General features: G+C 42.2%; 1 protein-coding gene across 2 annotated transcripts in view; it reads right to left on the bottom strand.

Moving 5' to 3' along the window:
* The window catches only part of LOC146514659 (ephrin-A5b-like), an 89,767-nt gene extending 75,903 nt beyond the window's left edge, over positions 1–13,864 (bottom strand). The window contains exon 1 of one of the 2 annotated variants that reach the window (XM_085166080.1): positions 12,943–13,864. In XM_085166080.1, coding sequence (XP_085022206.1) covers positions 12,943–13,067 — 125 coding nt within the window. In that variant the 5' untranslated portion in view covers positions 13,068–13,864. The remainder of the gene's footprint in view (positions 1–12,942) is intronic. The other variant, XM_085166079.1, reaches the window with a different exon arrangement.
* Positions 13,865–17,544: the final 3,680 nt, after the last annotated feature.

Below are 17,544 nucleotides of genomic sequence, written 5' to 3'. Positions count from 1 at the left end.
CACCTTGTATAATAAATATATATGTATACATATGAACTATGAATTGAGTTTCAGAGAAAAATATGAACTTCAATTCTTTTTAATAAAAATACATGTATGTTGATATAAATTGTACTTTTTTACATATTTTATTTACAAATGTATAACTGTTTTTTGTTTGACTATGTAAAAGACATATGAAGACATATGAAGACATATGATCATATTTATTGTAGATGCAAGTACAGTTATTAATATAGTTTTGTACATTTACTTAAAGTTGCTGATTCAGCTCCTAAACTATACATTTAACGAAAAATATTTTTTTAACTTCTCTTCCCTGTAACAAATATATAACACCTGACATTAAAAAAAAGAAAAGAAATGACATCCTTCTGTAATTTTTATTCCACAACATCGAGTTGTATTTTTTTTGGGTTTTTTTGAGTACGTTGGTGCAAAGAAAAAATAATTAGTGAACTTTTGGTGACCAGGTTTTTGAAACTTACAGAAGTGCACTAAAACTTAATAGTCACCTCCGTCCAGAGACAGAAATATGAGTACTGAGCCATAAAGACTTCTGATGGAAACCTAAGCAGCCGGCACATTCAGGAAACAAATAAAACATCTTTATGAGTGAGATTTTATGATCTTAATAGGCACACTCCCGGTCCAGTGGCCTCTAAGTGCTCCGCTGGACAGGTCTGTGTTTCAGAGCCGACTTCAGCCACCGGCTACTGTCTGCAGAGCCACACGCAAAAACTCTGCACAACTTACTGTTTTTATTACGCTGCCTGCTGGATAATTTAAAAAAACACTTTCTATGCCTGTAGAAGCTGCAATAAATTCCCATTAGCTGTGAGCGATTTTGCACTTTAAAACACTGCATAAGAGACTAATTCAAACACAACAAACTCAGTATATGTAGGAATCATACGGTCTGAGTAAGAGAAACTAGTTCCATGAAAGGTTTTATAGAAAATCGGTGGTTTGGCTGTGCTTATTAAACTGCAATAATCAACATATTTTCCACTTAGTTCACTCTAATCCTATATTTTCTTTTTAAAGCAGTAATTTTTCAGCAAAAGCAGTGATTAATGTTTAAGTATTTTTAACATTGGGGAATTTTCTTGACTTAATCTGTTCATTCCATCATTCCAATTCCCTGAAACTTTAAAAAACCCTCATCAGCTACATTTTCATGTATGCAAGGGTAAAATTAGAGGGATTTATGTGCTGGATTAAATCAAGTATTAACTCATGACTACCTTTGTAAATTGAATATTTGTAGCTTTTATTTAAGTCTGAACGTAACTTCTTTCTCCAAGAAATTAAAGAAAACTTTTTGTGAGTGTTTTTAATATTCAGTTTATTTATCCCTTTACTTTCCTGTTGGTCTAATAACTATTTGACATTAAACCGCAGTGAAACTTTAGCCGTCTCCTCGCCTGTTCTTTAAGCCTTTCCTCAGAGTCTTTGATGTCGGATGTGGCAGGTTATCTGTGACCTTGTCCCTTTTGTTAAACAGACAATGCGGGCTTGTTGGGCCATTAGTTTTTCTTTGTAGGTGCTCGTCTAGGTGTGATATCCACCCTGTCCCTGCTGATCCCGCAGTCGACCTAAAGAAATGCACTACGGGGACAAAGAAAGCCCTCTGGGGCCAAAAATACCCGAAAGTTATTTACTGCATTCCAAACCAATCAGAGTAGAACTACCACTAAATTTATCTTAGCTAAACATCGTCAAGTTGAAGATTAAAACCAGTGCATAAGAGGGGTAATAACAGCTGATAACAGCTTCTTGTGTGATTCATGAGAACGTAGTACTCCGCTCCGGCGGAGACGTCTCATTGGCAGGGAAGAGGAGAGCAGCGATTGGCTGAGACGGTGGCATAGGGTGTGTCGACTCAGCGCTGGGACCTGTTACGCCAGATGCCCTCCTCTCGTCCCCTGCAATGTTTGCAGCCCCACGCACGCGATCCCTCGCTCCGCTTGGCTGCACCCTCTCATCGCATTACTTCTGCTATTCTAACTCCTCCATCAATTATGCACTAGAATAACTCAGAGCCCTGATGGAGCCAAGACATAAAAGGGGATCATCAGCGCGAGCGCTCGCAGCATCTGCCCGCGTGTTCCCACCGTGCTGCTGCCATTGCTGCGACCAATGATATGAGCCAAGGTACCAGCTCATGTAAGGGCAGCTGTGGCGGCGCACAGCGAAGGGTTCGTGCAAAAATCAAACGCAGCGTGTACGCTCAGCATTGTGTTAGTGGGTCAATCAGAAGCAGCATGAACAACAAGGTGAAAAAGCAGAATTTTAAAATGCTAAACTTTTCCTGCCCTCATTGTTGAACTAGCTTCTTTCTAACTGGACTTGAATTTTGATTCATTTGAGGCTGGAGTGCTCGAAAAAGCCTCGAGAAATCAAAACTACACTAGAAGCCACGTCATTTTCCAAGATTTGTTTAATCTGGTTTCATTTCAGTGCACATGTCGAGTCTTTTTGACTCTTTTTAAGGGCGGGAAAAGTTGCAGTTGTCTCGTTCAGTGTTTCATGCTAATTTTGATAGTTACTCTGCTGCTTTTAGCCTTTATCTATTTTCTTTTAAAGTTTAAGCTCCAGACGTACAATAAACATTTTTATCTCCGGTAATACAAAAATTCTATTTGTCAAATCATTTCCCTCCATAACCGAGTCCAAAAAATCTGAATTATCTTCAGAGAAGTGAAAATTAATTTTGGCAACGCAGGAAAAAATCTCATTTTCACCAGACGTCAGAGCCAAACTTTTAAAATATTCTTGAAAAAGGGAATTGTTTAAAATATTCTCGGGAAAAAAAAACAAGGAATATTTTAAAAGATTCTTTGCGCTCGATTGAAGAAAATCTGACTTTAAGGACTCGGTTGGAGGCGTAAAATACGACAGGATCAGTAGTGTGGAATGAGAAAACATCAGAAACTGCTCGTGTGATAGCCCGGGATTCGTAACCTACTTTTTTTTTTCCCTGAAACAAAATGGAGTCGAATTTGGAAAATGGCTGCCTGTGCTGCACCGCTCCGCCACACACCGCAGAGAAAAAGGCGAAGAGGAGGGGAAGTCAGTCAGCCACGTCTATGGAAAGTGTACAGATCTTGGCAGTCTGAGATTTCAATTAATGGCCCTGAAGTTCGAGCTGTACAATGATAAAATACCAAAAACAATTTAATCACAGTCATTCATCACCAAAGCAACAGAGGCCAGGAAAGGATTTGTGAGAAATAATAATTTTTTTTTAAAAAGGCCAACATCGTGTCGACCCTTCTGCTAAAGTCATGGCGGTCCTGACCTGGATTTCTCGTGGTTTGCGTGTGAAGGTTTGTCCAGGCTCTATCGTGAGATCACAAACAGCTTTTTTAATATTTCATGGGTCCCAAAGCACCAAGTCTGCCGAAATCCAACAGGAGGAAACACTTTTGAGTTTCAACAGGCCGGCGAGCCCCACAAAAGGTCCCGCAAAGCCACACCAAGTTCACTAAACAACACATGCAGATAAATAACAGTCAATATTTGTCACCGCAGGAGTCTGAAAATGGCTAAACAGCTAAAAAGCCTTCTCTGTTGTGGTATGAAAAAATCACAGCTCTTAACCAGCATCAGATAAACCCCCATACCAAAACGATTACACGAGACATTTGAACCCGAGAAACAAAAGCAATTAGGCAGCAGCAGAGTCTCCCATAAAAGCTTTTGGTTCATCAGGGATATTTTGGTTTGTCTTTGTGGCTAAAACCAACAAAAAAATATGCCTGTGGTACGTGAAGCTCTGAGAGCTTCATCGCTCTGTGAATCACACATGATTCAACAAACTGACTGAAACAGTAACACGCTCACACATCAGCTTTGTCTAATTTCTTCCAAGATACACAGAAAACCCAAAGTCAGCAGCCGTTTAAAATCAGGAAATATCGTCCCATTGAGGAGGTACGCATACTTTTCGTTTCAGGCCTCCCTCCAAAAGCCGCACTGACCCAAATTTAGTTCCAGAAACACTGACTTGGAGGTTTGGCCCCTGCTGTCAAAATGATCACATTTGCTTTTCATCAAGCATATATCTGAAGCCAGTTTAGGTTTCAGATGTAATTGTGTATGATTTGAATCCACCAAAGTGCCAATTTTCTCATTACATCCATTTGTCTTAAACCAGAGGAGACAGCAAAACCTTTTTCTTTGCTGAGTCAGAAAAAAACTGCAGAAAAATCAAACTTTTATCCTCAACAGTAAAAAAAAAAAGCTCAAGGAGACTAATTCGCTTTTAAATAATCCAAACATGTCAAAGAAAACTTTTCCACCTGATTCATTTACTTAGTAAAATACACCTTTAACTTCATTAAAGCAAATATTTATCACTGTTGTCAAGTCATTTTATCGGTCGTAACTCCTGAAAAGTCCCAGTTAAGCAACTTCATTTGAACTTTTGTTTCCAGCACTTTTCTTCTTCTTACTTTCTGGTAAGAAACAACACAGAGTGAGGCCAAAAAATGCATTACAATCAAGAAAAATGGATTAAAGTTGACTGGCACTGCGTTTGCATGAGGTAATCTGGCTCAATAATTCACACAGTACCCGCACATTTTCCTCCAAAACTGATGATTTTAGTGTGAACGGTGGCACACGATTTAAGAAACAATCGGAACACATGTCTCGACAGTTTTTGGAGTCCAGAAAGGGATGCCAGGATGGCTGAGCAACCACCCTGCCATCTTTGATATTAAGTGATGCCCTGCAAACAGCGGCAACCGTGCCCAGTCTGTTAGCAGCTTAGTGGCTCTTAGGACTTTTTTGGAGGCACTTTTTTGAAGCTTTACTGCAGTCATTAGGAGTTAAGACTGATTAATGTGAATGGTCAGGCAGGGCCTGGCTTTCTGAGGGAAGAACAGAGAGGGGTGAAGGGTCTCACAGGAAGTGTTTTGCGTCTCCACACAAAGGGGAGGCTGACCTCTTAAGCCCCTTAGAGCCTCTTTGCTAATACCCTCACCGGTGCCTACAAAGACACAGGGGATGCCATTTCACCACTCACATTTAAAGAGCACACACACACACCACACAAAAAAGGCCCGCTAAGATTAAAACGGCAGAAAAGTGAAGCTCTGTGCAGTGGAGTGAGACGGTGTGAGATCAGGCCTGAAGAGTCTCCCACTAACACAGTGACTGTCACGCATATCAAACGCAAGAAGCCAAACTCTCACAGTATCTGATCTGAACTCTTATGGATCTTATCGAGGATCTGTTAAGTCACAGTCAAAGGTTTATTTCTTAAACACAAAGGGAAAAAATCTGAAATATATATATATATATATATATATATATATATATATATATATATATATATATATATATTACAACCGGTTCCCTGAAACAAATTGGTATTTTTCACATTTTACATTCTTTCTGGTTCATCTTTAATCACAACTCTTAAAAATCAGCTACAAAAATCTAATTGTACCGATCTAGACATGATTTATTGATCCTTACTAGAGTCTGGTCCTGTAATCTGCCTTTTCTTGGTCTAGATTCTGAGCAGATTTGCATGATTGACAGGACAATGTGTGAAAGGCTCTCGCTCATTCTTTACTTTCACTAGATCAAAAAACTTTTAATGGCATTTTGCCTTATTCGGGTTTCTTTTTCTAAAACTTGACACAAGTTTTGTTGCATAAGCGTTTTTCTACTTTCCACTTTTCCTAAACCAAAAGATGATATTTACCGTGTTCTGTCTTTTTTCAACTTGCACTCACTTTTACTGAATTCCTCACAAAACTGATGCATGTTGATGCAAAGTATACATTTTCAAATCTACAGTAAGCACATTTTTCTATATGTCAAGAGCCACTATAAACTCTAGCATCGCCTTTTTAGTCTATTTCAAGAAAAAGTGCAACAAACTGTCTTTTTTCTTCATTCATGCAAATTAACAAGCATAATATCGACATTCACATACATTTTACATGTGTGTGAATTTTTAGTTATGCTGCAAGGGCAGATTTTTTCGCTTTATAAAATTCAAGAACTGGGTAGTTTTTCTTTCCTCTATGATTTTAATTGAACTATTTTGATCTTTTTCAAGAAAGAATGATTTGAGAGAATTTGTAGCAAAAGTAACTCACACTGTACTATAAAACTATAAGGCCGTTTTTTTTTTTTAACTTTTGTGAAAATACACTTTTAATGCTCTTGAGTTGCTTTTTTCTTGTTTCTTTCGAAACACTTGAAACGTTGATTTGTACTGAAAACAAGTTGAACACCTGTTCGGCAGATGTTTTTCATTTTGGTATTTTTTGTAAATACTAAGCGTTAGAAAATTCTTACCACACGTTCACAAGTATCTCGAATTAAATTAATACCTCATTGGCTGACTTTTTTCACTTCTTTAAATCCAAGACGTGGTATTATTCTTTAAAAAGTCTTTTGATGATGTAAAGGAGATTTCTCATTATTATTTTACATGCAAAGACATTTTCAGGTTTCCTGGGGTCCTGAGATTTAATGATTGATTTTAATCATTGTTGAATTATTCATATCTTATTATTCTTTCAATATATCAGTGTTTATCCCATAAAACCATCTAATCGTGTACCATGAAATTATACTTCTTAGGATTTTTTGCATTACTTTAGATTTTTCTGACTCTTGGAGTAATTTTACTTAAATTTTTTGGAGAACTGCAGTAATTTAATACACAGTCATCTGGACTACTATCAGCCTTTTCCCCTGCTTTGCTGAAATGAGGTTGTATTCAAATTTTGGTCAACAGATAATTTTTTCCACTAAGTGTGATTTTTCTCCAGCATTGATTCCTGAAAATACTTAAAGTTAGCTGATTTCTCTTGCAATCTGTTTGGTGTTGTGCTGCTGCACTGTCAGCTGTTTTTTTTTTTTGGGGGGGGGGGGGGGGGGGGGGGTTTGCTCTCACGAATACGAAACTAAAACTATTTAGAATCGAAAAAGATGGAAAACCTGGCAATGAAAAACAAAAATGGCGAAGGAAAATGAGATGCATCGATATGTTGCTGTATCTACAGTGCATTCACTGTGCTGGACCTCAAAAGAGATACTGCTGTAAACCAGTAAACCCACTACACAAGCTTTAGTCACTGCTTCCTGTCAATCACTCCCTGGCAGCCTGGGGCCGTGCCCTTATTAAGGCTGATTTATGGTCCCACGCTGATGACAGTGTGTAAGAATTGTGGGAGTTGAACCAACAACAGAAGCGATGGAGACACATTTGTGGTCGTTCCTACAAAAGGCCAACAGCTAGTCACCCATTAGCAGTGACCACGCTCAGGCTGAAAGATTGGCTTAAACCATAAACCTTTTTGCAGTTGTCTATATTTCCAGGCATTCCACATATTTATGAAACAGCCCCCAAGTGGCAACAGACTACTATAACAGGTAGATGTATATATGCAAAGCTCCGCATAGCACCAGCACAGTACCATGAGGGAGTCTTTAGTCAGAGCATAAAGGGAGGATTGAGGCAGCTTCACTCTCCAGGCAGTCACAGACGGCATGTAGATTGACGGGTCTCCGCAGGAAAGCTTTCCCCCTCTTTGCAGAAAACTGAGACTATAAAGCTCCCGGTTTAATTGACCCGAAGGTTCAGCCTTCCTGAAGTACATTCTGTAAGGTACTACTGATTAAAGTACACAGAGTGGTAGGAAACGGACATATGAGAAGTTGAATATGGGAGATTTCTTATCTGAGATTTGACGCTCTTTCATTTCATGCACTGAGAGACTGAAGTGCTGCGAGCGGGCTTAATGCTTCTGCACTCTGTAATAAAATGGAAGGTAAACCTCAGATAAGATGCCTCTCGTGCTCAGTTTATTGACAGTTTCTGAAGCCCCCGGTGCAGGAAATCACATTTGCTCTGCTCTCTTTGATGCCTTTTGAGACTGATACTTCCTCAGGGTGGAAACACTGGTTCTGACCCCACCCTGGGATGCCGCGGCCTGGACACTGTTCCCCTGCTGTAGCCTCTGGCCTCTTATGTGTAAGTTACTCCGTAGAAACCCCCTGCCCCACCTTCGATAGCACACGCACACTCTTCACTTCCACCTCTCCCTCTCCCGTCTCCTCCTCCTCCTCTCTGTCTCTGCATAGCTAAAAAGCTATGGGCTGCTGAGTACGAGTGGAACAATAGCGGCCTTTCAGGCGTTCTGTGCCAGCGCTGGGAGAGGACTACGGTCCTGAGACCCAGTCAATATTTGGACGTGGTTGCCTTTTTGTGTCCATTTTTAATCCAAGCGGAACCAAGCAGCAGGGAGCCGGGAAAAAGCTGAGAGGGGAAAGTGAGGGTAAACACTGGGAACAATGCAAATGGGGCAACTCACAATGCCACTGGGAAACTATCACAACATCAGCTCGCCACCAAGTGAAAAATGGAGTATTGTTTCTTTAAGTGGAGATTAAAAAGAGAGCGGTGTAGGAAAAACAAATATCGGAGGTCATTCTGCCATGAGGAGAACTGTGCACGCGGAGGGTTTCACTGCAAACGGCCAATCATCAGAGAGGTCTTTTAAGTGAACATTTAAACATGAAAATAGGCCACTGAAAAGATTCTTTGACTATCATCTTATGGAGAAATATGTTGCATCTGCTGCGGAAAGCTTTGGATGAGCATTATCAAGGATTAAAGGAAACCCCTGGGGTGACAGTGCTCCCCCTGAATGCTGGAATCCCTCTCTGCCCAGCTGTCAGGTCGTTAGTCCCACCCAATGAGGTTCTTTGATGACGAGGGGTATCAGTTTCCATGGCATCGGAGACACAAACAGCTTGGGAGATTAGGGTCGGAACTCAGCTCTGATTCTCAGTTGATCCCACCTATCAGCAACAAATAAACACCTTGGGCGAAGGCAACGCCTGCATGCAGACCATATGGACCCGGGTGGGCTTTAATGAAGCAGCTAAATAGCTGGTGAGCGGGGAATTCGCTAATAGCTCCTTGTCAGTGCAGCACTAAATACCCAACTCGTTCACTTTATTCCATCATTTGGTTACTGACACAGCCGGCTAAGCTGACAAGGAACATCTGTGGCTCATTTTTCTTACATGAGTGTTTCCACAAGGAAAAGTTGCAGTTTTTGTTTTCCAGGTTTCTTGCCTTGGCTGGGCTGTTTTTACCCTGCTGTTGCTTTTTTAATAAACGCTTCATATGTTACATTTATGAGGATGGATCACACTAGGTGAACATTTAATAATATAATCTCATAAAATTTATTGAGGGCCTGTAAGCCACAACTGGATTTATTGCTAGTTTTCACATCATACTTCATATAGTTATTACTAAAGGTGGTCTCCATACTGTTATGAGCATTAAAACCTTCACAGGAAAACACTTTATAAGGTAGGATAGATGTTAAATTAATAGTAATAGATAAGTTGTTAATGCTTTATTACTTTGACATTAACAAATATTTGTTGGCACTCCAAGATCTGCTCAACTAAACATTTAAAGTTATTTCTTAAACATTTGGTACAACTTTTTAAAGCAGATTGCAGCAGCAGTTAACCGTAATACCTGAAAATACACCAACAACATTTCAAAAACTTTTTTTATTTTTGATCATATGTTTCTCTCCTTCTAAATGAGAGGTTCTCAGTGTTTTGGGGGGCCAGAGACTTCTTACAGAGGAGAAAATCTTCCAAGGAACCCCAGAATAATCCCAACGCAGATTTAAGTGGCTGAGGCTCAGCATCACTTGACGATGTGGACTCACTCAAATGGATCTTCATGCTCGCAGCTGGCTAGCTGGCTAAAACGCCGCTCTACGGAGCAGCAGGAATGGTCCGTTACACCCTGAGACAAGCGGATAGTCTCATGATATCATGTGTCACGACCACAGGAGAGTTTCAACTGGCCCAAAAGATAACGTAATGGACACAGTATGCCTGTTTTACTGGCTTTAATGCACTAATATACTAATAGTAATGGATCACTTTGCAGAAATAAGGTCCTAAAACGCCCTGAGGTGCGTTATTATGAATATTAGTGCATCTGTAAATCTCACTAAATCTTCCATCAGGGTTGGGCTGTAAATGTGAATAGCAGAAAAATATTTTGCAACCCGAGAACACAAAAGTTTGTCTGCAAAATTGCTTTCTACACATCTGTCAATACACATAATTCCTTTAATAAACTCACATTTTATGAACAATTTATTAAGTACACAGTTCTTATTAACCTTCTCAAACGGCACGGCCACCACACAGACAATATCTGACTTAAGAGGAGGCACACACTCTTTGCAGATTTATGTAAAACACCAGCATTTTTAAAGTTTATATCCAAATTAGCTGCTTTCCAAAGCAGCATAGCAGCCAAGTGCGTCACGGCTAACACCCCCTTAAACTAATGGGACCGATTTTTCCTGTCTCCTCCAGCCTCTACACCAGACAGATTTAGCTGACAATAATCTGAAGTCTTTTTAGTTCTTTTTGAGGGATTTAACATTTAAAAAAATAACTATAAGTCATTATATCAATTATGTGTGAGCTGTTTCTTTTTAACAAGTCTCCCTGATACTGGAGTTCTCTTTAATTTCATTAAGTAGCTTATACAAGCACAGCGACTTGCTGTCACCGACTGTGAAAGCTTTTCAAACTCCAGGCAAGGCTGAGCCATCCTGAGGGCTGTAAATCCCTCCACCGCCGCTCCAAGTCCCGCTCATCTGAGCCTAATCAGCACTGAGCATCAGCGCAGGAAGATTGTTCCCCAAGATGAAAGCAAGGCAAACACGAACGCAACGTTTATCGAAATTACAAAAAAGGGCTCCTTGCAGCTCCTCTGAAACAAGGGAAAAAACATGAAAATGTCAAAGCATTTCCATTTTTCACGACTCACTTCCTATTTCAATTCCAGAGCTCCTGTAGGGCATTTCATGAATGGCTGAGTATGGACTGCTGCTCCGGATGCCATTTTTCCTCACTTTGGTCAAATATGCAGCAGAAACAGGAGAAGAGGGGGGTAAGAAAGCTCATCTGGAAGTTGGGACTGTACCGCAGCAGGTTCCCAGGACTCCAACACTGAGTATGGTTACATTAAACAGCGGGGATTCAGCACCCGCCAGCTTGTATGGAATACTCTTAAGTTCTGCTGCGGGTCAGGGGCCCCTGGGCCTTTTAGCATGGCCCTCTTTTACATTATACAGCAAGGGTCAGGTTTAGATTAAAGTCATGAATGAGAAAAGGAGACAGTCATTTAGAGTTACTCATTTATTTAGTCCCTATTCTGTTGAGACAAAGTCCAGGCAGGGTGCCGTGCTGGGCCGTCATCGGGCCCCATGGCCAGCGGTACTGCCCTGGTTTTGACCCTGACAACGGTCCCCTCTGTGCTGCTTAACCCGCAACTTGCCTGGTTACTACCAAGTGTGTGACCTCAGCATGTGTGGATCTCTCACAAGACTGAGCACCACGCTGTGCCTTGGCCGCTGCTGAAATACCCCTGTGTACCCGCTTATTGTCTGCCCCAGCATGAGCCAGGAGGAGGGCGGAGGGGACACTTGGATAAGGGGGTGGGGGGGAAGCATGGCAACCAAGAAACTAGACTTGGGAACTGGGAACTGCTTCAATGCCAAAAATGGAGGGAGGAGAGGACCTGCAGCCAGCGAGTGTGACAGAAGGCTGTTATCAGACTCAGATATCTTTCTGTTAGCAGCAGAGCAAGAACTGCATCACCTCCTTTGATGTCACTGCTGCAGCATTTGCATTTCTATCATTAACATCCTGTCAGTTTAACTCCTCCGTAACACATACTTGCCCTCAGGGTGACCATTACAAAGACACACAAAGGCTCTTGATGTGTGTTTTGACTGTTGAAGCCCAGAAACCAGTTCCTGGCCCCTGAGCAAATGTTGATATAATATTCATTTATTGACTCATTCTGAAACTGCAGCCTGCTAATAAAGAAAGTATTCAAGCTGAAACAAAGTGACAAACACTCATCATATCACTATGTGCTCCGGTGCTGAAGGTGGAAAAGTGAAGCACTGAGTCACTGAGGGAGGGAGGCGCCCAGGAACAGGCAAGAGGAAGTTTCGGAGGAGAAATGTCACCTCAGCATCCAAGCAAAAGTTTCTGGGAGAAACCTCTCAAACAGGAAGCAAGAAACACATCAGATTACAATTTATCATCTCTCTCGGGGCAAAGCGATAGTGCGATAGATCAATAACATTAACCCTAAGCTGACAGGGAATATCAGCAATCCCTCACAGGATGAGTCTCCATTTGGCACCAAAACGATCCTGTCATTTCTAATCGATGACAGCAGACTGCAAGCGGCTCAGCATTATTTTTAAAGCAGCACAGTAACGCATTCCCAGCAGCACTTGTAACACTTCTGCATTCAAATTTCCAGCCTGATAATGTTGAGCAAACAGTGAGCATTAATGGATAACAGCACGTAAATGACAGCCTGTGTAAAAACACCTTGTTGTTGAGGAGCTGTCACGGGGAGATTTATGCTGCTAAATGTGCATGGTTCATTACAAAGAAGACTCAGACATGAGGGACAATTAATCTTCAGTCAATGCAACAATCCATCAACAAGGACAACAATTATTAAGGTGAGTGAGGCAGCGAGCAATCTGCCAGGCTTGCGTTTGAAGATTTAAAGATGGTGGCACTTCAAAGGCAAACGTTACATCATGGATACAAACAGGTGTGATAACAGCTGAGCCATTAAATTATCGGTATTTAATGCTGGGTACTTGCTTTGCTTCCTAAAGTGCATTACCTTCAGTTGCGCGCACCTGTAATGCCACAAATAGAGCTGAGAGTGTAACCACCTCAACCGATCAATCAGCCTTTTGCACTGCTGCACACGGGGCAGCACGCGGGGCAGCGCACAGGGCGCTCCTGCGGGGCACAGGGAGCCCCCTCTCCCCGCTCCGTGTCGCTGCGTCCCTGTGGGATAGCGGGATTACTTACTTGGGGTTGGTTCTGTTCCAGAAGACGGCGTAGCGGTCGGACACCACCTTGGAAGCAGGGTCCTGGCCGTACACGCACATCCCAATGATGAGGATGAGGAAGAGGATCATGTCCACCTGCGGCATAATTGCTGTGGAACTCCGATGAACTGAAAATTGGCCGAAAGTCCTTCTTGAATCAGGTTTAAAAGCTCTGATGTGTTCTGGTGGTGCCTGTGTGAATGACAGTCCACTTTTATTTCCTTAAAGATGGAGCTCTATTCTTCTGTACCTGGAGCTTAAACGCCGTCTTCTTCATTTAAAGCAGCAACTTGGGGTTTTAGCAGTCAGATCATTTCCTCGATCTGATCTACTTTAAGTCAAGAGACGCCACAAAATCACCGTTTCAGCCTCGGCTCAACTCCGCACCGCGCAGCGAACAGTTTCTCCAACTCGCAGTGAACCAGTTCAAAACAGGAGGCAGCCCTGCACAATCTACGCAGTACAGAAGAATTATATATATATATATATGTGTGTGTGTATGTGTGTGTGTGTCTTTTAGAATAAAAGAAACAGAGGGAAAGTGTTCCTGGTAGCGCAGAGGTTTTAAAAAGAAAAAGCGCAGACACCTAGTCCCCGTGTCGCCGCTCTCGCCAGCTCGGGACCTCTCCTCTGGCTCCCCGTGGATCCAGCGACAACCACTCAAGGCAGCAGCTTGAGCTCCGGCTGAATCCGCAGCTGTCCGATCTCTCCTATCCAAGCGACCGAGAGCAACAGCACGAGATAACAAAGCTCTCGTGGAAACGCGCGCGGTCTTCAGGTTAAATGTCCCCCGACGAGCGGCTCCGCCACGTAACCGAGAGCGCGCCAGAAGCGGTGCGAAGCAAGTAAAAGCAGCGCCGTGTGGCTCCCGCTGCCATGCTCTCCCGGACCAACCCCCCCTTCTCCTCCTCTACCCCCCTCCCCCCCCCCCTCTCTCTCTCTCTCTCTCTCTCCTACTGGGCCAGCCGGGGAACACTGGAAAAAAATCTTGACAGTTGAGAGGCTAGAGCTCAGACTGTTCAGTCTTCTTGATTCTCTTTTCCCAGAAAAATAAGTCAAATAAAACCTGGATTCATCGGCTGTTTTTGCTTTGTTCCCACTTTTAAATAAACCATTTACCCCCGAAGAGATCGTTTTTTGAATGAAAAAATGATCCAACCTCACAAATTCACCATATTATTCTTCCCGTGCTCGTGCACGGGGGAGGTGGGGGGTCATAATCAAGTTCTTCACGGTGGGGTTTTGGAGCCGAGCCGCTGCAGCGGTGTTTGTTGTTGCAGATATTTCTTGCAGTGTACAGTTTCACGGGTGCGCGCGCTCCCATCGGCTTTGGATTTTTGAACGACGTGCGTTTCGCTTACAAAAACAACACCTCTTCTACTCGAGGGGGTGAGAGGGTTTGGGGGAGGTATTGATGGGGATGGCTGGTGTGTGCGGGCTTCCCACAGGCCCGCAGACAGACCTCAGATCGCTGCGCAACCAGCCACTTTTACTGGTTCAGCTTCATTTTCACTAAGCAGCCATTCTCCTAGTGTCCAAGTCTCATTTTCTACTTGAAAATTTTTATTCAAACGTGACAGCGTGCAGATTGCGTTTCAAACAGTCGTTTAATGGATTTATTGACATAATTCTGTCAATAAAGAGCTCTTCTGGTGGCCTGAAAACAAGCTTTTTTAATTTCATTTTCTGTTTTTTTCCCCCAAAAGCACTTTTTTCACTTGGGAAGCTGCCATTCTGAAACCTGTAAAACGATCTCAAGCGCTCTGCTGGCAGAGTTTTCACTTGTTTTCTTGGAGAGAAAAAACAACATTTCCATTCTGCTCTAAATAGCCACATATTTTATTGTCTGAACAAATGGAAACCGGGTTTATTTTTTATTCTCTTTCATTTTTTTCCATGGCCACACACAGGCATTATAAGACCTTTGTTTCATAGCTTCCAGTGCTGTGCATGTGCACCCTGCCGAGTGTGCTGGTTTGAGTTTATGACTCAGTGCGCCACGTAGTGGTGGTCACAGGAAAAGCTCCGCAGATCACGAGGATCCACGGAGGGTCCGTTTTTTTAAGGAAGATTGCGACACTGTGCTCATGAGAGACGAGATTATATTAACTAATTAAAGTAAATTGTGTGTTTCGGGGTGTTTAGGCTACATAAATGTCATCAGGTGAGATTTTCTTGCCGCAGCGAGGCAGACGCAGACAGAGCTCAGCCTGGTGGTTGAACTAATCCTCCTTATAACAACAGTACCACCGAGGAAGCTCGTCTGAGTGCCACTGGGCTCAGCAAGAGGATTGTAAACTGCACTAAGACACTAAACAGTCGCTCTTCACACTGTGGCTTCTGTTCACTAACAGCTTGATTTATTCCAGCTGAAAAAGGCCGGCTGAACTCCATCTCGCTTCCTTCAAAGTTTAGCTTAGTTTTTAAAAACTACTCAGAGCACGATGTGAAATTGCTTCAATAAAAGCAACAGTTAAATGGATGAGAAGAAAATACTTTTTTCCCCTCCACATGATGAGATTCCCACCACCCCCACTCTTTTCTTATTTTACCACGAGGCAAGCTTTGGGGTGAGAGCAGCTTCAAATGATGTGAAAGTGAAAGGGCATAGGGTAGATATCACATCGAATTATCACATCAAATGCCTTATACAGTAAATCAAATCAAATGTTTTTCTGAGTGGGACTCCGTAGCTGAGTGGTTAAGTGGTTCACACAGCTGCCTCAGAGAAAGATGGTTTCAATATGTTTTTATCCACTGAGTCTTTTATGTGCAGTGTTCTTCAAGAGTGCCTGTTGCATGTTCAGATGTTAGCTGGTATCTGTCTCATTTGATGCTGGGTGGGTGGGCGTTCATCAGTTTTCTGAGAAATTGCAAATAAACCATTTCATCCTCATCGCTAGCTTTGGGAACATCTTCACTTATAGAGCTCCTGTCATCAGTATCTTCCAGCATGAAAGAAAATGCTGTTCTGCACTGAACCTGACACCTGGGTGCTCCACAGTATGTTCTTACAAACAGTAAGTATAAACCACAGACTATAGAAAAGATTAATGTAAGTACCATTCGATCTTCTATTGTTTTGTGGGCTACTACAGTCATGTAAAAGAGAAAGTTTGACTCTAAGTACAGCCCATGACTCAAGATCTTGTAGAAACACCACTTAGGTTTTCTGAAGTTTCTCTGAACAATTCAGGGTGAATATGGAAAAACCAATGCATTGTGTTACCACATTCCCACAACAGCAACACCCCAAAACTCCTGCTTTTAAAGAAGTTTTGTCAGGTTCCGGATGATCACTTAATCAGGTTCATTTGATTATCAGAACCTGGCTGCTATTTACCTTCTTAATTCTTATGGAAGCGGTAAGGCTGGACTTAGTTCTTCACAGGACTGCAGAAAGTCCGGTGAAAACTCTTTTCAGTTGACTTTTTATCATTTTTGTGTTTCAGAGCTCTAAGATATGGTCTAGTTATAGCTAAGTTGGTAAGCAAGTTGAACCCATATGGCTGCATTACCTACAACTAACTTGAATTTCACTCACCAAAACAATGGAATCCAAACTTCTTGGATGATCCTAACCTGTATCATCTGTCAGATAAATATGTCTTGATGCATACTCAATCATCCAGGTAAGTAAATCCCAAAAGGTTGATTCTGTTGATCTGGACGTAACGTTTTCTGTGGGAGAAACGTTTCGTCACTCATCCAGGTGACTTCTTCAGTCTCAGCTGACTGCAGGTGTCCCCAACCTTATAAACAGTGTGTCAGATAAATAATTAAAAAGGCTTCAAATACCAGTGGAAGTGTCAAGCTAGTGACCTGAATTAGCCTATTAAGTAGTGTGCAGCAACCCCAGCTATTGCAAATGGGAAAATTAGATAAAGAGATCAAAACTGTTTGGGTAAAAGTCTGTAATGATGTTTATTTCTGCTGTAAAGTAATTTTAACATGGTAGTCTGTGGGAATTAACTCAGTTTTGAAGAGAGCCTCAAGTGGACATGGGAGGAAGTGCACTTGAGTGCACACAGGTTTATTTTCAACCACAAAGTTTTTGGTATAAAGAAGGTTCATGTTCACAGCACAGCAGTAAAGAAGAGCTTTCCAAGGAGTAACTCCAGAGAAAACAGTGTTCCAGCCTGGATTGGCTGTAACACTGGACAATCTTAATCCAGACAAGGACATGACTGGATTAGGGCGATCGTCGCTCAAGAGTTGGGAGTTCGCCTTGTAATCGGAAGGTTGCCGGTTCGAGCCCCGTCTTGGACAGTCTCGGTCGTTGTGTCCTTAGACAAGACACGTCACCTGTTGCCTACTGGTGGCAGTCAGAGGGCCCGGTGGCACCAGTGTCAGTGCGCCCCAGGGTGGCTGTGGCTACAATGTAGTTTGCCATCACCAGTGTGTGAATGGGTGGATGACTGGTTGTGTAAAGCGCTTTGGGGTCCTTAGGGACTAGAAAAGCGCTATACAAATACAGGCCATTTACCATGACTTGTTTTTCTAAGGAATATTCTTTAATTATATCTAAGGTCAAACTTTTTAAACCACCTCAATCAAACAAAACTTCCTGGATTACTGAAAT

Source organism: Neolamprologus multifasciatus, chromosome 7 (assembly GCF_963576455.1).
Source record: "Neolamprologus multifasciatus chromosome 7, fNeoMul1.2, whole genome shotgun sequence".
Taxonomy (NCBI): domain Eukaryota; kingdom Metazoa; phylum Chordata; class Actinopteri; order Cichliformes; family Cichlidae; genus Neolamprologus; species Neolamprologus multifasciatus.
The sequence above is the reverse complement of the archived record's forward strand: the minus strand, read 5'-3'. Positions and strand labels throughout refer to the sequence as shown.